This window comes from Equus caballus, chromosome 4, assembly GCF_041296265.1.
Source record: "Equus caballus isolate H_3958 breed thoroughbred chromosome 4, TB-T2T, whole genome shotgun sequence".
Classification (NCBI taxonomy): Eukaryota; Metazoa; Chordata; class Mammalia; order Perissodactyla; family Equidae; genus Equus; species Equus caballus.
In genome coordinates this window covers 38,452,585-38,478,547 of record NC_091687.1, presented here as the reverse complement: position 1 = coordinate 38,478,547, position 25,963 = coordinate 38,452,585, and the positions used below count along the sequence as shown (strand labels likewise).

At 34.2% G+C, this 25,963-nt stretch overlaps 1 protein-coding gene across 13 annotated transcripts in view; it reads right to left on the bottom strand.

Annotated features, from left to right (window-relative positions):
• CFAP69 (cilia and flagella associated protein 69) overlaps positions 1-25,963 on the bottom strand; it is a 57,225-nt gene that overhangs the window by 10,223 nt on the left and 21,039 nt on the right. For all 13 annotated transcript variants that reach the window (XM_023639150.2, XM_070264480.1, XM_070264482.1 and 10 more), the window contains 11 exons: positions 25,552-25,600; positions 25,334-25,455; positions 22,823-23,039; positions 20,326-20,490; positions 17,403-17,518; positions 15,705-15,823; positions 7,533-7,614; positions 4,167-4,359; positions 2,681-2,818; positions 2,009-2,085; positions 860-1,057 (listed from right to left, as the gene is read on the bottom strand). In XM_023639150.2, coding sequence (XP_023494918.1) covers positions 860-1,057; positions 2,009-2,085; positions 2,681-2,818; positions 4,167-4,359; positions 7,533-7,614; positions 15,705-15,823; positions 17,403-17,518; positions 20,326-20,490; positions 22,823-23,039; positions 25,334-25,455; positions 25,552-25,600 — 1,476 coding nt within the window. The remainder of the gene's footprint in view (positions 1-859; positions 1,058-2,008; positions 2,086-2,680; positions 2,819-4,166; positions 4,360-7,532; positions 7,615-15,704; positions 15,824-17,402; positions 17,519-20,325; positions 20,491-22,822; positions 23,040-25,333; positions 25,456-25,551; positions 25,601-25,963) is intronic.

The following is a 25,963-nucleotide window of genomic DNA, read 5'->3' as shown; positions in this document are numbered from 1 at the left end:
ATTGTAGTCATAAAGGATCACCAAGCAGAAGTGGGAAATCTACATCATCTTTGTAACTGTGGACAAGTTAATTTAAATATTAATCTATTTGCTCAAAAACTTCTGATGTGTTCAGTTTCCCACCTATGTAAAGTTTTAGGAAAATGGCTTATATTTTCCTGATGGGCTTTTTCTGATTACTTCCAGTTAGAAACCAGTTTATCTCTGGATTTATGGAATGCTCATGCTAAGTGTTTTGGCACTGAGGTGGGGATAAAGCTTATCACTGTGCCTAAAGTTGGCATATCAATAAGGGCCTGTCACAGAGTGAGGGATGAGGGCCAACTTCCTCAATGAGGTCATACATATAGTCACAGAGATACACTGTTTGTCAGAATTTGCTAAATGTATACATTTAAATAGACCACAGTTTTTGGAACTCTGACATTTCAAAATGGAAGTGTCTCAGGTGTCTACTTTTTAAACTCTAAGCCTGTAGAAATCAAATTATAATGCCCTAAAACAGCACTGACTACTGACTATAGTAATTGAATCTCAAGCTCTTAACTCCATGGTTTCTTTAAAAACTTGTACAAAGACACTGAAGGTAACTATAGAGAAAACTACACACAACCAGAAGGACCTACAACTAGAATATACAACTATGTACTTGGGGGCTCTGGGGAGATGAAGAAGGAAAAAAAAGAAGATTGGCAACAGATGTTAGCTCAGGCGTCAGTCTTCAAGAAAAAAACTAAACTAAAAAATAACTCTAAGTGCTGAAACATTCACAAGTAAGGCAAATATATCCTATTGATAACTTCAACTAGTTTATACATTGAAATTATTATCTTGTGCCTCAATGGTATCTGTGGCTTACTTTTGCATAGACTTTTTGTTCATTTTGCACATCTTGGCGCGCCTGGCTTTCAATCATCTCACTTTGCAGAGAAGCAACCATCTTTCCAATATTTTCTGATGCTGTTGTAATAGTTTCCAAAATTTTTTTATCTGTAGTGACTGGTCTTAACTTTTCTAATTTTATTTCTTCATATATTTCATTCCATATTTCTCCAATCTGTTATAACAAAGTTTAAGTTTAAAAAAGTTAAATGAACCAAAAATAAATGACATAATTTTAAGTAATTCTTGGTGGCCATTCCAAAGTTAACACTTACTGAACCAGCTTCTCCTAACTTACTCTTTGGGAATAAGTTAAATGCATTGGGAATGATTTGGGGCACCATTTACAAATGAGTATTCAGAAGTAATTTATCAAATGTTTTCAATGATAAGGTATTCATGGATGTGCCTCCACTACCTAAGTCTAATTCATTGCCATCATCACTGCCCTCTGCTTTAAGTCACTCTGTTTTCAGAGCTGCAGAAACTGCTGCTTTAGTCTCATCCTCCTAAAGCCCTGTACTGAAGGCTAGATCAAGCTGAATTTGGAGGACGATAAACACAGGGATTCCAGGGACCCTAGAACCTAGTCACCCTGAGAAGTAGGGCCCTGCCCCTCACCTTCTAGCTAAGGCAATGATTGAAGCTCAAGGTCTTAACTCCACAGTTTCATCATGCTGATAGCTCCACCTCACGTTCTGGGTTGTCTGGAAATTAACATGCTAGAGTATGTTTAAATTTAGAGAAAAGTTTATATATCCAGGATAGGGATAAAATTCAGCCTTGTTTTCATTTGAAAATAGATGTTTACTCATTTATAACATTCAAATACATAGTACTAATATTAGTAGAAGAGATAATATTTGAAAAGTTCTGTTAGGCTTCTGAACAGTTCTATGACAGTAACATCCATTTTCTTTTACAAACTAATAGTTGGATGAAATCTTATCCCATGGAAAATACCCAGTCAATTAATTGTATGTTTCTGGAACAGTATCAGATGCAAAATGTAAGATAAAAATTACACAGTATGTCTATGACAGTTCACAATTACAAATAGATCTTTTATTTTGCAGTTGATTTTTTGCCATACTAGATTTTATATCAAGGTTAAGAAGGTACTCACTTTAAAATCAAGATATCTATGTATGATACAGAGGGTCACAAAATCTTCAGCTGATAGGCCAGGTAAATTTTCAAAATCTAAACAAAGTTTATAGAGAGAGAATTACTTTAACAGAGGAACCGATTCCAAAAGGCATACATCTATCATAAAAACAAATGCAAAAAGTTACTTTTGATTTCATCATGATTTATAAAAAGTTACTTCTGTGAGCTTTTGGCTTCCTCCTATAACAAACCTCTGCCAGGTCATCCTTATCTAGTCATCAGAAGAGGAGCACTTTCATGGTATTGTCAGACTATGATATTGTACTTTCAGAATCTGAAGAGTGAGGACTTTTTCCTTATTAAGAAGCAAGTATTTTAAAACACTCTGGTGATTCAGAATTGTAGTGTTTAAGCCTACTCATCTAAACTAACTGCTTTGAATCCTGGCTGCACACTGGAATTGCCTGTGGAGCTTTAAAAAATACTGATGGCTGAACCCCACACCTGGAGATTCCAATTTAACTGATCAAGGGTATAGCCTGGGCATTTGGGATAATAATGGAACATGCCTTTATCTGTATAAAGGGACTTCTGTTCATCATGTTTGAAAAATGGACTCCAGAGCAAAATCAACTCACACATTCAACAAAATAGAGAGGCTCAGGGAATTTGATGAGTAGCTTCTTACCTAGTTTGCCCAACACAGCATAAATTTTTGCTCTGATATTCTCCGCAACATCCATAACTGCAATAGTCGGGCAGTTAGCAGGCAGTGGTATAATTTTCTGCTCTTCTTGAAAACTAGTAAATAGAGGTTTCTTTGTATCTAATCATTGGATATCATGAAAATACATGGAAGGGACAGATAACAACCATAGTAAATTAATAATTTAATTTTGAGATTTTTAGTCTAGACATCATAAAATATATAAAAATATTATAATAGAGTAAAATAGTGCCTTGTACATGGTCAGTCTTTTGAAAGCAAATGTAACCAGTAATTTCTTCCCCATTCTGTGGCAAAACTTAAAGCTTTCATTTTTATTACTTATGTAAAATATGAAAATTTCACAAAATTACTTTTCTAAAAGTGAAACTTTTATATAAATAACTTTTCTAATTTTGAGATCCAGAAATTGAACAATGTCAGTTTAACAATGATATAATCTTTGCTTTGGGTTTCTATATATTATGCTATAAATATAAAAACTATTTTATGATATTATAGATCAAAACTCAGACATAAAGACAGACTGAAGATAGACACTGTCAGAAGTTAAAGAAGAAATATTTTCATTTAAAAATAAACAATACTAACAGTTTAGATGAAGCCATAATAAGAATCTTAAGAGGTTTAGAAAACGTAATGTAGCATTGTAGAATAGATAAATGAACTATAAATTCTGATACTGTAAACTTCATTAATTTAGAATATAGTAATTAAAATTTATGAACATTTGATTTATTTTATTTAGAAGAGTTTCTTATTTCATATAAAAAGTAAATTGTATACATATGAATCAATAGAAATATACAACATACTATTAAAATTGTTTTCAAGCATTCTGTTTAAATCTCAAATTTTATTGGATAAGAAATACTACTGAATCTATTTGTAAAAGCAGATAACCCAAAGAAATTTCTTTAGGAAGTACTGTTAGTTTTTTTCGAGTTAAAGACTCTAACCAGGGGCCGGCCCAGTGGCACAGCGGTCAAGTTCGCACGTTCTGCTTTGGCGGCCCAGGGTTCACTGGTTTGGATCCCGGGTGCGGACATGGCACTGCTTGGCAAGCCATGCTGTGGTAGGCGTCCCACGTATAAAGTAGAGGAAGATGGGCACGGACGTTACCTCGGAGCCAGTCTCCCTCAGCAAAAAGAGGAGGATTGGCAGTAGTTAGCTCAGGGCTAATCTTCCTCAAAAAAAAAATAAATAAATAAAATAACATAATCAAATACCATTTCCTTAAAGTAGCCTATAAAAATATAAACCTGCTACTAATTTACTTAGTTTTCTTCCAATCACTCAGAATTTATGATAGCAAGTTCTGAAAACTCTGTGAAAAGAACTTTAAACAAAGGGGTGAAAATCCTCATACTTTCCTAATATCTATTACAGATTTCTTTTAAAAAATATGCATCTAATTGCTTCTATTAACAATTATAAACACACTTACCAATGATCTTCCCATGTTTATCACGTTTCACTCCTAGTTCTTCTTCTTCCTTTCTCCACAATTTAATTAAAAGACTAGCAGCTGTCTGGCCTTTCTTCCCTCGCCAAGCATTAACATGAGCCGTAGTTTTGGGATTATCACAAAATTCAACCATTATTCCCAGTATTAGATTACAGAATTTTTTTTGGTTCAACTTATGCAAGGAAACAATAAAGAAAAAAGTTGCAAGAAATATTAAGAATTACTGCCTTAAAAAAAAAGGAGAAACATTTGTATTAATCAGTAGGTTTCTTCTAAATGATAGTCTTATAAAACTCAGACTCTAAGTATGATTTGTGACAATCTCCTGTTAAAAGATACCCATTGTAATGAGTACATTTTCAAACATCAGGAATGAAAAAGGATAAAAATAAAAATATTCAATAAAATTCTGATGTAGTCATAAACATATGTCATGACCAAAACTGTAGTTGATTTGGTTGAGTAGGAAAAAGGGAGATTGTAAAAATAAGTGATGCTCATTTTAAGTGGAGCAAGGTCAACAGTGCTATACATAGGTCACTGTAGTTATAGGATCTTTCCAATTTACATGTTTTATTAAGGTTTGTAAAGACTTATACCAGCTATAACCTCATTGCTAGTAAGAAAACAACTGATGGTAACTGCCAGTGGCAGTCATGTATGAAAATAAATCAAAATGGTGTAATTTTGTATTTTGATAATCGGCATCTTATCAAGCATATTTCCTTTGTTTTGCCCAACTAGTTTTCAGCAAACTAAAATTTAGGGATGTAAAAGCCCATCCAGAGCAATGGCCTCCAGACAGTAATGGTTTCTGTGTGAAATATTTTTTGTTGATTAACAGTTAGAGTATGCTGCTAATAGAATATAGCAAAGGAAACATGTAACCTGAGGTTTGAATTGCAGACATTATCAGTTTCCTCTTTGTTAAATGAAGGATAATATTTCCTGCTTTACAGAGGCACAGTGAGTTACATAAGGCTGCCTGTCAGATGGTACGTTCTCAATAACATTGAACTATTATTAGCAATTGTTATCATTGTGCACTGAATAAATATTTTAGCAGATTGTATTAAGCAGAACCCTCAATCAACTGCTTTTTATTCCTATACTTCACTTTCAAGAGAAAGAGGCAAATGTCAAGGGTTGAAGTTGATACAAAAACTTCATTAAAGAATATTTGGAATTTGTAATTAACTTGATTGGTTCAATCCACATTAAGCACAACCTAATAATTATATTCATAATAATATAAAACACATAGCAAAAATATTTGTCAGGAACTATTCTAACTAATGCCTGTAAGTGTATGTGTGTATATATCTGCATGTGCACGTGTGCATGCACACACACAATCACTTATATAAGCCTCCCAACAGTGCATAAACTAGATACTATTGTTATCTCTTTTTTACAGATGGAGAAATTGATAACAGAGATGTTAAATAACTTGTCCAAGTTACACAGCTAACAAGTATTGGAGGCCTCAGTCAGACTGATTCCAGCCTATGCTCACAACCACCGTGCTATCAGCTGCTCCTACCAGTCTTCATGCCTTTCCATCAAAGAAACCCTAATGGAGGAGAGTGAACACACGTGAGAAATGTCTTTAAAGTCTTCTATATAATCTTAAATATTAATATAAAATTTAATTATTAAGTATGTACAGTATGTTTTATATAACTCCTTACTTCCAAATCTCTAGTAAAAGCTAGATTCCAGGAAGATGTGCCAAATTGATTTTGTGACTTTGAGAACCTCTGACACATCATGCCTCTGGGCATGCTTGTACTCTACTCAGAGAAACACGGTGAGCTATACATAACTTAGGACTACGTTAATAGAGCTACACTTACATCCTTCTGTATTATGTTCAATTTTCTGAACTTTCCAAGGGTTTCTGGTTATGACTCATTCCTATTTATCAATGAGGGTTATTTTATTTATTTACTTATTTGGTGAGGAAGGTTGGCCCTGAGCTAACATCTGTTGCCAATCTTCCTCTTTTTGCTTGAGGAAGATTGTTGCTGAGTTAACATCTGTGTCAATCTTCCTCTATTTTGTATGTGGGATACTGCCACAGCGTGGCTTGATGAGTGGTGCTAGGTCCATGCCCAGGATTCCAACCTGTCAACCCTGGAGTGCTGAAGTGGACAATGCAAGCTTAACCACTATGCCACCAGACTGGCCCCTCAAGATGGGTTATTTTTACTATTATTATTTACTTATTTTTCGTTGATAGTGTTTTATATCCAATGATTTTGCTCTGTGATCTCTAGTTTCAACTACTTTTCTTTCAGAGAGATGAAAAGATACACACAACTTTAGTACCCTTGCTGCATAAAGGTAGGTTTATTATTCTGTTAATAAAATCAACAATGGGGCAATCACAGGAAGTGATATATCTAGAACTTTGTGTGAGAATATCTCCCAAAGTTTTTCTTTTTTATAAGTTTACAATTTTTTTTGTGTGTGTGTGAGGAAGATTGGCCCTGAGCTAACATCTGTTGCCAATCTTCCTCTTTTTTGTTTCCCTCCCCTAGTTCTACGTCATTCTGGTTCTTCTATGTGGGATGCTGCCACAGCATTGCCTGATGAGTGGTGTGTAGGTCCGCACCCAGGATCTGAACTGGCGAACTCCAGGCTGCAGCAGTGGAGCGTGCGAACTTAACCACTATGCCACTGGGCCGGCCCCCTCTCCCAAAGTTTTACTGAAACAAAATTATACTTTTCCTCCCATATCATCTTGACTATGGACCCACTTAGAATTGAGGCTACTAGGGGGTTACTTTGGGGATAAGTGAGGGTCTTTGCCATTCTTCACAGTTGCTAGATGGCAACTGTCTTTCCTGGAAGGCTTAGTGTGCTCACTCCTGCTTGTTCTGTAAAACTGTCCATGACACACTAGATTCTTCACTTTACCTTAAACTATACGCAGTTCTTAAAAAGTGCTCATCTTTACTCCTTTGTCTGATGTGGCCCTTATCTTTTAATACTAAGAGAGGAAGCTAGAAGTTATTAGTAAGTGATATAGTCTAGCACTTTGCAAGCTGTTTATTGAAAAGTTGGTGGGAAAAAAAACCCCTGTAAAACCAATTCTCTGTTGTCATGTGTTTGGGAGCACTGACCTCAGTAAATGAATTTCTTCACTGGAGGAATTTTCAGCGTCTTTAATATGCCAATGCATATTATGAATCTCCAGGAGGGATTTTTGTAAAATAAATATTTGAACACGATTTGGGGGGCACATTTAATCACAGAATAGTCTTCTGTGGTACTGAGTTTGGAAAGGGTTAATAAAGACATATTTATTTTTTGTTTTACAGTTGTTATGATGATACTTACTGCCAATAAATCCAAAAGGAGAAAAATGCCTTCCTTTTCAAGAAAGTAATCCTCTAAAGGATAGCATCCCAAAATGCAGCACCTTTAAATAAAAAGTTAGTCAGTCATTTAATAAGGGTTTATTGTTAAACTCGTGAGTTTATTTCTATCAAAAAAATTTTCAAAGAATATGTTTTCCTTCATTCCCTTAAATCAAGTAGTTAATTTTTTTACTTAAAAAATTGAACTTTGAAGAGACTTTGCCAGTGGCGTTTTATTTCAACTATTTTTAAACCTGATAATATCAATTAATTCGTTTTCATAACTGCCTATTTCTTTTCCATAGATGCAATATTCTCCTTGGCTTTCATGACATTATTTGTAGAGGAGATCTTTCCTCTCGTTGCTCTAGTAACTGTTTCTTCAAGCTTTATCCATTTATTGTCTCTCTTTCAGTGTTGGCGTGCCTCAAACATTTGATGATTTTTAATTACATGCTATCTTTGCAGTTGAGTTATTTGCTAACGTGCCTGCTGCTTAGGACTGCGCAGCCCACATGGAGTGAGCGATTGAAGTTGCTACCAGGGCTACTTTCACTGTTTTCCTGGGTAAGGGATGGATATGGGCTGAATACATTGCTGCTGCTGCTGCTGCTGCTGGTGCTAAATACTAACAGAGGCTAATCTCCTCTATTTCTTTCAGGCACTGCAAGCCTGCTGGGGTCAACTTCCTATGTCCCTTTCCTATTTAGCATGGCTATTACTTAATTATTTATGGTTCAGTAATAATATGGTAATTATTTAACCTGGCTTTCTCTTGTTTCTGCTGCCTGTTTTGTGATGATGGTTGTGTGTAGTGGGGGTGGTGGTGGTTGGTGCATAAAGGCCATCAGCTTGGCCCCTTCCACTCAGCTGGTTCCAGTTTTACCACCTCTGGGTATGAATCAGGTTTATTCTATTCCCACTTTTGAGGTAGTACTCTGATGCCTACCATGAGCTGCCTTTTACCTCTTTAATCCATAGCAATTTCAGTAACAAAAAATAGAAATCCTAACTTGTTCAGAAATTAGACAAGATATTTCTAAATCTCCCAAAGGTCAAAAAGAAAATCACAATGAACACTAGAAAATAATTTGAATTTAATGATAATATTAACTAATATTAATAGAACATATTGAAACTTATGAGCTGTAGCTAAACCTGTGATTAGAGGAGAATTTATAGCCTTAGATAACTATATTAGAGGAAAAGAAAGGTTGAAAATCTTTGATCCTGGCATCCATCTCAAGAAATAGAAAAGGTAAAATTAAGCAAAAGAAAAAAAACCAAATTAATGAAATATAAAATAAAATAGAATCAATAAAGCACACAAATGGATTCTTTGAAAAGACTAATAATATTGATTAATTCCTTGTGAAAGCCATTAAGGGAAAAAGAGAGAGAGAGAGAGAAGGCAGAAATGACTAAGACCAGGAAAGAAAAAGAAAGCCTCACTTTATATCCTACAGATATTAAAGATACAAACAACTGTATAACAGTAAGTTTGAAAATTTAGACAAAACAAATGAGTTCCTAGAAAAATACATCTTATCAGAACCTACACAAGAAGTAGAAAATCTTAATAGACATGTATATATACTAAAGAAATGAAATCTATATTTCAGAACCTTTCTACAAAGTAAACTCCAGGCACAGATGACTTAATTGGTGAATTCCACTAATTATGTAAGAAAGATATAAAAAATCTTATACAAATTCTTTCTAGAGAACATAGAAAGAAGGAATACTTCCTAACTTGTTTTACGAGGTCAACATAAACTAGATACTAGAACTTCCTTCAGTTTAAGTTCCTAAAAAAGGAAAAAGAATAGATGCCTGGCATCACAATCCCTGACTTGAAAACATACTACAAACCTACAGTAATCAAAAGAGCATGGTACTGGTACAAAAACAGGTGCACAGATCAATGGAACAGAATTGAAAGCCCAGAAATAAAACAACACATCTATGGACAGCTTATCTTTGACAAAGGACCTGAGGGCATACAATGGAAAAAAGAAAGTCTTTTCTACAAATGGTGCTGAGAAAACTGGAAAGCCACATGTAAAAGAATGAAAATTGACCATTCTTTTTCACCATTCACCAAAATAAACTCAAAATGGATCAAAGACCTAAAGCTGAGACCTAAAACCATAAGTCTTCTAGAAGAAAATGTAGGCAGTACACTCTTTGACATCAGTATTAAAGGGATCTTTTCGGACACCATGTCTTCTCAGAGAAGGGAAACAATAGAAAGAATAAACAAATGGGACTTCATCAGACTAAAGAGCTTCTTCAAGGCAAAGGAAGACAGGATTGAAACAAAAAAACAACCCACTAACTGGGAAAAAATATTTGCAAGTAATACATCTGACAAAGGCTTAATATCCATAATATATAAAGAACTCACACAACTCAACAACAAAAAATCAAACAACCTGATCAAAAAATGGGCAGGAGACACGAACAGACATTTCTCCAAAGAAGATATACAGATGGCCAATAGGCACATGAAAAGATGTTCATCATCGCTGTGCATCAGGGAAATGCAAATCAAAACTACACTAAGATATCACCTTACACCAATTAGAATGACAAAAATATCTAAATCTAATAGTAACAAATGTTGGAGAGGTTGTGGAGAAAAAGGAACCCTCATACAGCGCTGGTGGGAATGCAAACTCGTGCAGCCACTATGGAAAACAGTATAGAGATTCCTCAAAAAATTAAAAATAGAACTACCATACGATCCAGCTATCCCACTACTGGGTATCTATCCAAAGAACCTGAAATCAGCAATTCCAAAAGTCCCATGCACCTCTATGTTCATTGCAGCATTACTTACAATAGCCAAGACATGGAAGCAACCTAAGTGCCCATCAACAGATGATTGGATAAAGAAGATGTGGTATATATATATACAATGGACTACTACTCAGCCATACAAAAGAACAAAATCGTCCCATTTGCAACAACATGGATGGACCTTGAGGGAATTATGTTAAGTGAAATAAGCCAGATAGAGAAGGACAATCTCTGTATGACTCCACTCATATGAGGAAGTTAAACATGTGGACAAAGAGAAGAGATTAGTGGCTACCAGGGGAAAGGGGGGGTGGGGGGTGGGAACAAAGGGTGAAGTGGTGCACCTACAACACGACTGACAGACAATAGTGTACAACTGAAATTTCACAAGATTGTAACCTATCATTAACTCAATAATATATAAAAAAAAGAATGGATGCCTGGCATCACCAATTAAACACTGCATTTATTCATTATTTGTTATTTCTACCTTATTTCATATCCAAAGGGATTTCAAGTTTCGTTATAGTAAAAGACACAGATAAATAAAACCATTTATTTATTAATTTTTATCTTAGTATAACTGTGGAATATTAAATAAAGAAGGGATAAAACATCAAGACATTTTCTGCAGTGACCTCTGACTCCCAATATACTGGTAGATAGTAAGGGTGGTATTCATCAATACTCATCTCTGAGTTTTTTACTGTGCTTAATGCAGTGTTCTAGTCAATAACAATTTGCTGTTGAAACTTATGATAGGTTATCATATTATCACTAAATCCCTCTCTTCTCTACAGTAACAAACAAACTAGGTAGCTGATTAGCCCTGCTGCGTATGTGCATCTGGAGGAGAGCTGAATAGTCTGGCTCTCCATAAAAACAGTGAATTTGCTTCTAGAATTTTACAACTAGTTGTAAAACTAGTTACTTGATCTTATGCAAAGTAACATTCAACAGTTTCCCCCCCAACTTTATTGAGGTATAATTAGAATAAAAAAATCAGCATATAATTAATGTACAATTTGGGGAATTTGGACATATGTATAACTTGTGTTAGTATTACCACAATCCAGGTAATAAAAATGTCCATCACCTCTAAAAGTTTCCTGCGCCCCTTTGTGTTTTTTAATTTGTTTTTGTACTAAGCACACTTAAGATGAGATCCACCCACTTAACAAATTTTTAAGTACTCAATACCTTATTGTTAACTACAAGCACTATATTGCATAGATCTCTGGAATTAACTAATCTTGTATAACTGTAACATTATACCCATTGAACAACAACTCTTCGTATCCTCCCTTCCCCATCGTTCTAATGTCTACATACCATTGTCTGCTTCTATAGTTTTGACTATTTTAGAGAAATCATGTATGAGATATTCTTCTGTCAATTACTTATTTCACTTAGCATAATGTCTTCCAGGTCCATCCATGTTGTTGCAAATGGTAGGATTTCCTTCTTTTTAAAGGCTGGATGATATTCCATTGTATGTATACACCACATTTTCTTTATCCATTCATCTGTTGATGGACATTTGGGTTGTTTCCATATCTTGGCTATTGTGAATAATGCTGCAGTGAATATCGGAGTGCATCTATCTCTTCAAGATCCTGATTTCAATTCTTTGGGATATAAGCCCAGAAGTGGAATTGCTGGATCATATGGTAGCTTTATTTTTAAGTTTTTGAGGAACCTCCACACTATTTTCCATAGTGGCTGCACCATTTTACATTCCCACTAGCAATGTAAAAGCGTTCCGTTTTCTCCACATCCTCACCAACACTTGTAACCTCTTGTTTTTTTGATAGTAACCATCCTGACAGGTATGAGGTGATATCTCATTGTAGTTTTGATTTGCATTTCCCTGATGATTAGTGGTTCCATATAAGTTTCAGGATTGTGTTTTCTATTTCTGTAAAAAATATCTTCAGGATTTTTATAGGGATTACTGTGAATCTGTAGGTCACGTTGGGTAGTATTAACATTTAAACAATATTAATTCTTCCAATACGTGAACATGAGAAGTCTTTCCATTTATTTGTTTCTGCTTTAATTTCTTTCATGAGTGTTTTATAGTTTCCAGTATACAAGTCTTTTACCTCCTTGGTTATGTTCATTTCTTAGTATTCTATTCTTTTTGGTACTATTGCAAATGTGATTGTTTCTTGATTTCCTTTTTGGATAGTTTATTATTGGTGTACAGAAATGCAACTGATTTTTGTATGTTGACTGTATCCCACAACTTTACTGAATTCATTTATTGGTTCTAACAGTTTTTTTGGTGGAGTCTTTAGGGTTTTCTACATGTAAGATCATGTCATCTGCAAACATAATTTTACTTCTTCCCTTCTGACTGGGACGCCTTTTATGCCAGGACTTAGAGTATTATGTTGAATAGAAGTGGTGAGAGTGGGCATCTTTGCCTTACTACAGGTCTTAGAGGAAAAGCTTTCAGCTTTTCACCATTGAGTGTGATGTTAGCTGTGGGCTTTTCATATATGGCCTTTATTGTCTTGAAGTAAGTTCCTTCTCTACCTAATTTGTTGAGTTTTTATCATGAAAGGATGTTGAATTTTTTCAAATGCTCATATTAAGATGTTTATGTAATTTTTGTCCCTCATTCCATTAAGTGGTGTATCACACTGATTGATTTGTAAATATTGAAACATTCTTGCATCCCCAGGGATAAATCCCACTTGGTTATGGTGCATGAACCTTTTAAGGTGCTGTTGAATTTGGCTTGCTAATATTTTCTAGAGGATTTTTGCATCCATGTTCATCAGGGATATTAGTCTGTAATTTTCTTTCTTACGGTGTTTTTTGTCTGGCTTCAGTATCATGGTGATTCTGTTGTAATAAAATGAATTTGGAAGTGTTCCCTCTTCTATTTTTTGGAAGAGTTTAAGAAGGATTCCTATTAATTCTAAGTGTTTGGTAAAATTCACCTGTGAAGCCATCAGGTCCTGGGCTTTTTTTGTTGGAAGGTTTTTGATTATGGATTCAATCTCTTTATTGTTATTGGTCTGTTTGGGCTTTCTATTTCTTCTTGATTCAGTCTTGGTAGGTTGTATGTTTCTAGGAATTTATCCCTTTCTTCTATGTTGTCCAGTGTGTTGGCATATAGTTGTTCATAAGTCCCTTATGATCTTTTAAAAAAATTTTTGTTGTATCTGTTATGATGTCTTCTGTTTATGATTTTATTCGATTATTCTCCCTTTTTTCTTAGTCTAGCTAAAGATTGTTGATTTTGTTATCTTTTCAAAAAACCAACTCTTAGTTCTGTTGATGTTTTTCTATTCTCTATTTTATTCAGCTGCTCTAATCTTTCTTTATTATTACTTTTCTTCTGCTACTTTGGGCTTAGTTTGTTCTTCGTTTTCTAGTTCCTTGTGGGTGTAAAGTTAGGTTGTCTTTCTTCTTTTTTAATGTAGGCATTTATCACTATAAACTTCCCTCTCGGTATTTTTGGTATATCACATAAGTTTCGGATTGTTGTGTTTTCATTTTCGTTTGTCTTGAGAAATTTTCTAATTTCCCTTTTGTTTTTGTCTTTGACCCATTGGTTGTTCAAGAGTGTATTGTTTAATTTCCATGGATTTGTGAGTTTTCCTGATTTTCTTTTGTTATTGATTTCTAGTTTTATTCCATTGTGGTCAGAAAAGATTTCTGGAATGATTTCCATCTTCTTAAATTTGTTAAAGGTGCGACACTGAATGTGATCTATCCTAGAAAATGTTCCATGAGTGCTTGTAAAAAAACTCTGTATTTCCTCTCAACACTCTACTCTCAACACTTCACTTGTACCACCAAATGTCTGGTATTCCCCACACCAACCAATTCTCCAGTTCTCTGTGGACACCAAATGGGTGTCCTACAATTCAATTCAATTCAATTCAATTCTCACACTATCTACCTGGAGTTAGCATTGGATCTCACAGGTTAAGGGCTCAGTCTCATAAGAATGCACTGCTTCCCTCCTCCTACCTTAGACTCCAGTCCAGGTTGTCACCTGTGCTTCTGATCAAATAGCTATAAATCAGAGATTCCACCCCTCCTCAGGATGGAAAATTTGTTAGTGTGGCTCACAGAACTCAGGAAACCAGTTTATTTACTAGATTACTGGTTTATTGTAAAAAGCATACAGCTTCAGAACAGCCACATGGAGGAGATGCACAAGACAGGGAAGGGGCATAAAACCATGCCCTCTCTCAGCACCTCCATGTATTCTCCAAACTGGAAGCTCTCTTGATCTCCTAGTTTAGAATTTTTAAAGAGGCTTCATTATGTAAGGATGACTGATTAAATCATTGGCCATTGGTGATTAAACTCCATCTCCAGCCTCTCTTCCCCTCACCCCAGAGGTTGAGGGTGGGGGTGAAATTTCCAACTCTCTAATCCATCATATGGTTGGTTCCCCTGGCAACCTGCCCCCCATCCTGTGGTTATCTAGGGACTTTCCAAAAATCACCTCATTAACATAAACTCAAATGTGGTTGAAAGAGGCTTCTTATGGATAACAAAGACACTACTTTCATCTTTATTGTTCTGGAGCTATTATAGGAAGTGAGAATAAAAGATAAAATATTATAGCTATTCCCATTGCTCTTACTTATTAGGAAATTACAAGAATTTTAGGAGCTCTGTAATAGGAATGGACTAAATATACATTTCTTATTATAAACCACATTATCACAGCACTTGAACACAACATGTATCCTTCTGCTATTGGTTGGAATGTTCTTATATGTCTGTTAGGTCCATTTGGTCTATAATCATCAGAGTTTTCTTATAAATGTGTTCCAGTATGGCTCTCATGAATTCTACCCAAATAGAACAAAAGAAATGTGTCAAGGGTTAATGATATATTAAACTCAAATAATTTTCTCCAAGACAAAATTTCATAAATTAATGTTCAGAAAGGCATGTTTTTTACCCTTAGAAAGGCTAAAAAGTTTGGGAAACAATATTGATTAGGAAACACGTAATCAACTGGTCTTCAACTCCTTGAAGAGAAGACGAATGAGGAATTCAACAGTCTTCAATTATATGAAGAATACTGTATGAGTAATGGTAGATGCTTGTGTTTTCCCAGACCAGGCCAAAATGGAATGGGTTCAAGTCGAAAAAACAAGGACTTAAGTTTAGATACAAGAATGGTTGTATATTTGAGTGATGGACAAGACTACTTTCCAAAGGAGACTGGTAAATGTCATTTCTGGACTACTGAAAAGAAAAAGGCATTGAGACAGTTATCTTTCTGGTGCGGTTTTGAGGGAAGAAAATTGACAGAGAGGTAATTTTCTTGTAGTGTGATTCTATCTAACTTGGGTAGAGTAACACTCACCAAATGCTGTCCAATGTACTAAAAAGAAGTACATTATAGCCTAATCCACTCTGTAACTTCTTGGGGTCTGTTTTCATTACATGAAGAATTATATCCACTCCTTCAGTTCCAAAAATTTCCTAAAAGATTTATTTAAAATTATTTATTGAAATAAATAATCACTTCCTTTTTCATTTCATCCTGTTCCCTAAACTTTTTCTACCAGAAAAATACAACAACATTGTTAGGAAAATAGTACTTTTAATACAATTTTTTTTCAAATTTGTAGTCACTTGTTCTTAGGAATTTAAGACAAATTATTGTAAAGCTAATCATTTTAAGAGAGGTCATCAATCAATATGCCAGCTTCATGTCCTTTTATATATATTTTCCCTTTATTTATCTTTAAAAAAAATAAACCATAAGACTTGTCCCATGATTTTCTTCCCTGTTATAATGAGTATAGTCTAACATCACGTCAGATGAATACCAGCTAGCAACAACTAATTTAAGCGGCTAAAATTCTACCATGGAAGATTTTCTAATGCTCCCAAGGAGAAATAAATATATAAATGTAGATGAAACCTTTAATCATTTATATGACGTTATTACCAGTTAATGTTTGTCCCTTACCAATTACCTTTCTCATTGCCTTGTTGTTCAGTTCTGGTTCCCAGTAAGCAAGGCTATGAGTATTTTTCCAGAAGAGCACAGGCATAGGTTGGCAGAATATAAGGAGAAGCTGCATCAAAGCTTGGAGCTAAGTATGCATTTACTGTTCTTGTTGCCTCTCCCTAAAATCCCTCTGTTGAAACGTTCATAATTTTTTGTTTTTTTCTTTCTAATTTTGTCTCTTGCTATTTAAGTTATCATTTTCTGAGAGTCAGAGTTTGCTATAGAATTTAAAAAGATCAAAGGGAATTAAGCTCCTCTTCTAACGTTTAGTTTTAGATATGAACCTAATTCAAACCCCAAACAGCATTTATAATGGTACAGCCCACTTTGGAAAATTGTTTGCCAGTTTCTTCAAAGTGTACACCTACTTTATGACCCATCACTTGCACTCCTAGGTATTTATTCAAGAGAAACAAAAGCACTATGTCCACAAAAAGACTATTACAAGAATGTTCATTGAAGCTTTATACATAATAGTCCCAAATGTAAACAACTTAAGTGTTTATCATAGGGGAATGGAGAAACAAATTCTGGGATATTCATACAATGAAATACTATTCAGCAATAAAAAGGAATGAACTACTGATACATGTAACAATATGCATATATTTCAGAAATATAATTCTGTATGACAGAAACCAGATATGAGAGAGTAAATACTATGTGACTCCATTCATATAAAGTTAAAGAATTGGCAAACTAACTTATGGGGATATAAATCAGGCAGTGGTTGCCTAGAGGCAAGTGGGGGCATGGCTGCTAAAGGGCATGGGAGAATTTTATAGAGAGATAACAATATTCTATATTTTAATTGAGGTATTGGTTAAATGGGTATATATGTTCATCAAAACCTACTGAACTACATACTTAAGATGTATACACTTTACTGTATATAATTATACTCTAATTATAAAAAAAGAATATTAAATTAAATCTTCACAAGATTAAAAAACACTGACATTTATGGATACTTACTAAGAAAAAGTTCATAGTGTTAGGTGATTGGGACATTTGAGCAAAAGTTTGATTCACAGGCATACATACCTTCCTGGGAACATGATCTTCACAAAGACCAGATAATATAAGTAATATATCAGATTGAATTTCCAAAACAATGGCCTCTTCCTTGTCATTAGACTTGATTATATTTTTAAAGATTCCTTGTATGAAAAAATTTAAAGAATATAAAGTTATTGGACACTGTATTTTTATTTTGATAAACTACTCTTTTGAAATTCCTTCCTATAAAATTTCAGCTAGAGAAACAATTTTAAAAAGGGCTATTTTCATTGCATAGTTACTTCGAAGCTGTAGACAGAAGATGATAAATGTATTCTTTGGGCTCTCAATACAATCAGGAGCCCCATCTATACAGAATTTCTAGTACAGAATTAATGGAGTGTCATTAAAAGATGCCCTAAGAACCTGATAATTTGCCCAGAAAACAAAACTGTCTAAAAATAAACAGAGTTACATAAGGCAGAGATGAGTGCCTTTGCAAACATATGACCAAAATCCCTGATCATAGCTTGCCTCATCTCTTCTCCTCATGGTTAACAGCATCAATTTCAAGCAAAGGTAGAAGATCTCTGTATGTGTTCTATTCCTGTCACTTCTTTCTGCATCCTCTCCTAAGGTCTCCATGAAGGCATCTTCAACAACTTTTGGTAGCAGTATTCCCAAGTTCTTTAAAATCTCTCCCTTGCTTCAAATCAAAATTAGAAAAGACTTTAAAACAGCCACTTACACTGAAGGAATGACATTCATAATGAAATTTTACCTCAGAGAGGAATTTTCCTTTAAGCTTTAAATGAGGAACAAAAGTCATTTTTTCTCTGTTAAAGGGGTCACTGGCATTAGCAGAAAGGTGTGGAGCCATGTTTCAAAGTAAGAGGGCCATGGGAATCACAGCCCATCTCCATTGCTGGCCCTGAGGGGACGTTTCTTGGTCCTGCTGGGATGAATTACAGGTGGGGGATCAGACCCTAGGGGGCTAGTTGAGCATGCTAGAGGCCTAGTGCACAGACAGGCCAGGGAAGAGGGGCCTATACTCCTTTATCAGGAGCATCTTCCAGGAATCCAGTCCACAGGTCTGCTTCTCCTTTCTAGATTATCTCATTCTTCTTCCCACCTGGGTGCAGGAATGTTACCTTGTCTGTTCTCTGTAACACGCTATGTTAATACTGAATTATTTTCTTCATATTTCAGTGTCCTTCAACTATCTGCTTTTACCTTTTCCTTGTTCCGTTCTAAATCATCTGATATATTTCTTCCAGATTCCTCTTCCTAAAACAGTATTATACATATAATTTTCCTGATCAAAACCACCAATGGCTCCTCATGCCTAAAGAGGATAAAGTTCAAACTCTATTATCTACCTTTCAGAACTCTTTCTAGCTTGGCCCCTGACTAGACAATTAACCTTATCTTATATTACTTGTCTTCATAAAACTCTAAGTGTACTTAAGCTAACTCTGAACACATCATCACGCATATTTTAGCACCATGTCTCTGCTCATGACGTCCCCTTGCTTGAAAGACCATCTCTTTTTTTTCCTCTTGAAACTAACCTTACCTCACACCCCAACTCAATAAAAGTTCCTGTTAAGATTCCCAGCCTTGAAAACTACCCAAACCTCTTAGTTTCTGTGGTATTTACTCTCTGTATTACTCATTAGGTGCCTTACTGATGGTGCAGGGTAACACATGTTATCTTTCTATGATATTCATCTTTTCTTTTGTTCTCTGCTCTGTACATGTTTGTGATCCCAGTGCCTATGGAAAAGGTGTATAAACATTTACATTTACAATGCAATTACTATTTGTTGAGCACATTACTATTACAGAACCCTCCATTAGATTCAGTAAGAGAAGCTCCCTGCCTCCAAGAACTCACATGATAAAAATCAGTGCTTTTCAAATTAAAGGGAAAGATCTTAAGAAGAAAAGAACCCTTGCTATTTGTTTTCCCTTTTCCCTACCCCACTTACCCTCCAAGGTTAGACTAAGACTTCTTCCTGGACATATGGAGAATTGTGTTTCCTAGACTCCATTCGGTTAGGCTAGGGCCTTAAGACTGAATTCTGTACAATGAAATGTGCATGGAAATGAAAAAATCTACTTTCAGGTATGGTCATCCTAAGTAGACTCATCAAGAAAGTGAATGTTTTTGTCTAGCCCGTTTTCAATATCCTTATTTTCTTACTAGTATTATTATTAGAAGGCACCATTCCACTCCACTAAAGATGGAGCAGGAGGCACCTTAACTTAACAGATAAAAGAGTTTTTGAGTAGGCATTTGTAATTAATTGACACACAGCAAATTATATCACTTACTCATGAGGCAATCACTGAATATGACTATAACTAAAATAGCTCTTACTTTTCAAAGTCAGGAAAGGTTAGGACCAGAGGACTATTTATTTTTTAATTAACAAAAGGTAAAAGGCTTTTGTTTAAGGATTCTGAATTTTACACTGAACTCACATGCATGTGTTTTGGGGGATAAGGTGATTTAGCATAGTCAATTCTAAGTTGAAAATCAAGGATATCCTGATATTTCATATCAGAAAAGAATCTCCTGTGTGCATTTCTGTATATACCAGCATACCAGTGTTCTGCTCTGTCAGATTCACTCTTTTAAAATGACTCCAAAAGGTCTGGCCAAAAAGTGATAACATATTACTAGAAGAATGAAACATGACAATAGCCCATTAAAAAAAAGGGAAAGATAATCCTAAATGAAATGGTATCTGAATTGAGTAAACAAATAGTTAAAGGATAAGTTATCACAATGTTTCAGTAAAGACAAACTGATTTATAGCAACAATATGAAACAAAAATCAAGGAAATGTTAGGAGTTTCTCAGCTATAAAGACAAAATAAATTAGTAAAAAAACATTTCAAACAAAATCTGTAATTTATAAATATTCTACTTTCATCAGCATACAAACATGTTGTGTCTTACCCGTCAGTTGCTGGATCGTCCCCTTTTCACACAGATCCTCGTTTATAGTCTCATCTTCAAGGTAGACCATGGCTCTCAAGAGTCTCAAGCTGTAACGCATCTGGGCAAACTTGTTGCCACGGCCACCTGTACCGTGAAAACTGTTCCCATGACTAAAGAAGGCCTCTGCAGGGAAATATTAATAATTTAATTTACATCAAGAAATTTAAAACATAAAACATTTCAAATAAACAAAACAAAATATATCAGACATCATATATATATATATGAGTTTAAAGAGATATTAAAATTTTGTCATGCTTGCTTTAGTTTTTTTAAAAATAAATATTATCCCTTCCCCCTCCTCCTTCTATTCCCAGAATAAAAATGTGTTCTTTAAAATTTTACTCAAATATATATGTATCTTTTGTAACTTGCTTCTGTTACTCAACATTATGGTTTAAAAATTATTCATTGTCACAAGTAGATCTAGATCATTCATTTTAATTGCTTTCAGTATTCATTTTATAAATAAGTCACAGCTTGTCCATTCACTAGTACAAATTGCTACAATAAACATTCTGACTCCAGTCCTCTTATTCCCACAGAGAAGAGTTTTGTTATGTGACACAGAATCATATGGGGGATACTCACATTGAATTTTACTAAAGTTGCCAAATTGTTTCCCAAAGTGGTTATATGGCTACAATGTATAAGACGAATAAATTTTCCCAATCTGTTAAATGCGAAGTGGTAGTTCATTGTTATCTTAATGTGCATTAAAAGACTGTCTCTCAAATTTTGTGACTTGGCAGTCCTTATTCTTTGTCTATTTCTTTACTGAGTTATTTCTTTTTTGATATGTAGGAATTCTTTATGAACCTGAATTCTAATCCTTTCTCAGTTATAGGGATAGTAAATGTCTCCTCTCAGTCTGTAGATTATTTTATTCAGATTTTGTTTTACAGACATTTCTAAGTTTTACACTACTTAAATGCATTAATTTTCTCCTGTATGGTTTAAGCTCTTCTGGTCTTTAAAAATCTTTTCCTACTCTGTTATCATAACCATATTTTCCCATGTTTTCTTCTAAGATTTTTACAGTTTAACTTTTCATATTTAGGGCTTTAATTCATTTTGCAGTTATTTTTAACAAGGTGAAAGAATCTAATTTTTATTTTCTCACATGAAAGTCCAACTGCCCCAGCACCATCTTTCTCTCATTGATTGGCAGTATCATCTCTGATAATGCCAACTTCCCACATATTCCATTCCATTCGTCTATTCCTGGTTTAGTACCATACAATTTTGATTACCATTGCTTTATGATAGGTCTTGATAAACAGCAAGGCAAGTCCTCCTTTGTTCTTTACGATATGCATTCTTTAAAAGGTTCTTTTAGAAGTAGCTTTATGTTTAAAGCTTAAGAAAAAAAAGTTCAAAATACTGTTCTATTATGTGTAGGTTACAAAGGTGGGTTCTGGAGCTACACTGCTTGCATTAAATCCTGGCTCTGCCACTTAACTGTATGGCCAGGAATAAGTTATTTAACTTCTCTGACTGAGTTCTACCTATCTGACCAACAGAGATAATGATAGTACCTATATCTCCTAGATTTGTTATGAGCACTAAACGAGTTAATACTTGTAAGGTGTTTAGGCCTACCACATAGTAGGTACTCAATAACTGTTAGCTATCAGTCTTCCTCTCGTTAGGCAGCATTTCCTGTTTTGCCTTATAGTCTTCTGTAAACATAAATAATATAAAGGACACAGAAGAATTATTTTATTTAATGCACAGTAATTTAACAAGACTAAATTTAGTAACTCAGCATATTAGAAACTAGAGAATAAAAAAAAAGCTTACAATTTTTTCCTCCCTCGTGGATAAATGAATGATATTCTCGATCTAATGAAAATACGCTATGCAAAACTGTTTCAAGAGTAAGATTACTGCTAGAAAAGAATGCAGTACTTCTCATTTGCTTTCTAAGAATTATGAGAATTGAAATAAAATCTTTGTGCAAAGTGAGGCTCAGCTAATTTGGTAGACTACATGTGGAGTCATTACTTCTGGCTAGAGATCTAGATTTTAAGCTCCATGAAGGTAGAAATTTTATTTAATTTTGAACATAAATATATCTTTAGCAACTAAAACAATATCCAGTTCCTGGTTGGCATTCAATAAATATTTGTTAAATGATTAATTAAAATATTGCTAGGACTTAGTATAATTGTTGGATACGTCTAATAATACAAAAATTTAAATCAGACTCCATGAATGATTTCTTTTACTGAGTGGTTTGCATCAACTATAGTTATGACATTTACTAATGTCTGACTTTAAATGAAATCTCAAGGTTTTTTAAAAAACATATAAATACATTAAAATCACAGGAAGCCAGATCTATATTTTTATTTCTCTTTGCTTAATTAATTTCTTTTTCTATACATATATTGAGAGTTCAGTTGAAATATGTAGGCTAGAGTTTTGACAGGAATCTTGAAGGACCACTCACCTTCGCTCTCACACCATTCTAGAAATGCAAGGACTCGGGCATTTCCCTGGTATAGCATATACTCTTCTATTAATAAAGGAGCCAGTGATGACAAAGTGGCAATTGCATGCAATTGCAATTCTTCATACTGTGCTGCAGACCATTCAATTATTTTGTGTTTCTCAGGCTTTTTAACATAAGTAAACAAAGCCAAAAGAACTTTGCCATCAATTAATAGCTATGGGAAAGGGAAAAAAGTACATTGTTAGAAACATAATTAAAATAATTTTATTTAATCTAAGAAAATTATTAAGATTTCCAATTTGATGTTTTATTGATCCTGTCAAAATATTTCCTTCCTAAAGATCCCAACCTATGTTAAATACCCCCCCCCACCAAAAAACAACCCCAAAATAAAACAGAAAAACCAAACTCAATAACAACAGTTAGCTATGATCCCCTTTTCTAGGATATGTACTCTCTAGCGGACAATAATATAAAATAAGTATTATTATTTTTTGTTATGCTGTTTTAGTTCTTGCCTAGGAAAAAAACGACAAGAGTAGAACATTTGGGGCAAATAAACTGCTGGCATATCTCTCTTCCCTCTTTTTTTTAAAGGAAACATTTCACAGACTCAATTGTATACTATAAAAAATCAATTTTGTGTGAAGCAATGACTATGGCTAAGTTTTAAGGATGCACAACAGAACTTATACAAATATTCTATCCAATGAATGTCAGTCAGGTCACAAGCCATATTTAATTACACGCCTAGAATTTTAAAATTTTATTGAATCAATGATTTGAGGAAAAATAAAACAAAAATGCATAGCTATTATAATTTGACAATTAATATTATAGCTGATTCTGATTGATATGTACAGGTATTTATGGTTCAGAAGATAGTAACAAATCATACGCTATAGTCTACTCAATTTTCTCTACATTTGGCATTCTTCTATAAAGACTTTTTCACAATAACATCTATGAATTTTTCTAAATTTTGTACTAGTCCCTATGGAAAGAACACAAGATTTAGAAGTGAGAAAACAGGAATAAGAATAACAACTAGTTCTAGCATTACTATAAGGATTAAGTGGACAAGGTTTTTGAAATACTCTGTGAACTGCAAATAAGAGTACACATATTCACTACTACTACTATTACTGGCCCACAAAAATATAACGTAAAAAAAATTAGTTGACTCCACTGCTCACACAGTGCTTTAAAAAGCTCACCATAGTCTTTGTGCCATTTGACTCTGTTGTCAAACTAAAGTTGGTTTATAAACTATAGTGTAAATTTTATTTGTCTTTATAGCAATAATTTTAATAGTTATATAATACTCCACTGTAGTAATAAACTATATTTTACTGAAGGAGTTTCTATTTGGTATTTCAGAGAATACATGTAGGTTCTATAGAATATGTATTTTTGATATAAAAAGGTTATAACTGTAAAGACAATTTTTCTTTTTCTGAGCATTTTTCGTATATATATTCCTCAAAGTAGCAGTACCAAGAAAATTCCGAGCTCTTTTAAGCCTCATAACAATTCCACGAGGTAGATGTTATCGCCATTTTGAAGCTGAGATACCTGAGATTTAGAGAAACTAAACAGTCTATTCAAGATCACATAGCTAGAAGGTGACAGCACTGGATTCCACCTGACCAAAGCCTTAATCACTATACTATACCACCCTTATGTTATCATTAACGACGTGGATAGAATGACTTCCCACTTCTGTTCCAAGGAAACCCCTTGGAGCTTGAAAGAGTTTTAGGACTAAAATGAAATTTCCCTTAATGCAGCAAATAACTAAACTAATGGAATTGTTCATAGATTGTTTTCTATTGCTTTATAGTTTATAAAGCCTTCCTCTCAATCTCACAATAGCCCTGGGAGCAGGGCAGAAGTATTATAACTTTCCTCTTACAGAGGAGGAACTGAGCCTCAGAAAGCTTAGGTGATTTTGCCAAGGCCACATAGCTAGTAGGTGATAAGACAGAAATGAAATTCACTTCCACTCTTCTTCAAATTACATCATGTTGTTATGCAGGATATAAAGTATTAATAACAATTCATGGATAATAACAAAAAAATGTAAATAGGTTTGTGTGGAAAAAAAGTAGGTTCCTAAGGGCTTGAAACTGGCAGCACAGAGGTGAGCAGCTTTCTCCAGCATTAACTCATCCCTTGTGAGTGTGGCCAGAGACAGACTAGCGGGCTGGATGAGCCTATCTGGATCTTCCTGCATTTTACGTTCTATTATTTAGGAGATCTAAATACATAAATACATCCCTAAGGTTCTCCTGCTTTTCTTTGGTTTATGTGGTTTAAATTTAGGTAAGTTCACTGTTTATTAACAGATAAGCAAAGAATATTTTGAAAAGGTGAAATTCTGGCCAATAAGAGCTTGCTACTTTCTATGGTAGACATATGGGTCGACGAAAGATTTGCAGTCATGTCTTAAAAAAAGTTATTCTACAAAGTAAGACAATTTTAATTTTTGTTTTGATTACTCTTTACCTGTACAGTAGGTAAATCTTTACTTAAGATCACGATTATATTGAATAGCAATTTCTTCAACTCAAAATCTTCATAGCAATTAGAAAGTTTAAGACCTTTGATCAAAGGATTTTGACTTTTAACTGTGAAGGGAAATAAAAGAAAGCATAAAATAAAAGCTAAAATGATGTATAAGCCTCATCGAGATAACCATAGGTTGAAAGTTTCATGGTTTTTACCTTCATTAAAGGTTGCAAATAGTATCAAATCCCTGGTAAAGCCAGATTCCTAATATAGATACACAAAACAAAAGGATGAATTAAGTAGATGGAAATTAAGTTACAGATGCCCATATTTACCTAATATTTAAGTATCTTATCAGATTCCCCTTGTCATTGAATAATAACAATAGGAAGGGATGAAAGCAAGAAATAAAAGCATACAGCCAGATTAACTTGTAATTTATTTAATACTAAACTTACTTCTGTAGGTTCTAAGAAATATTTTACATTATTCTATAAATATTTTACAGGATGCTGTTTAAAATTTGGTAAGAACCCAAAATGTATCAAGACCACAAGTTACTTACGTAATTCATTATCTATACTTTCAAGTGACAAAATAAGGGAGGAAAATACAAATATTTTCAAC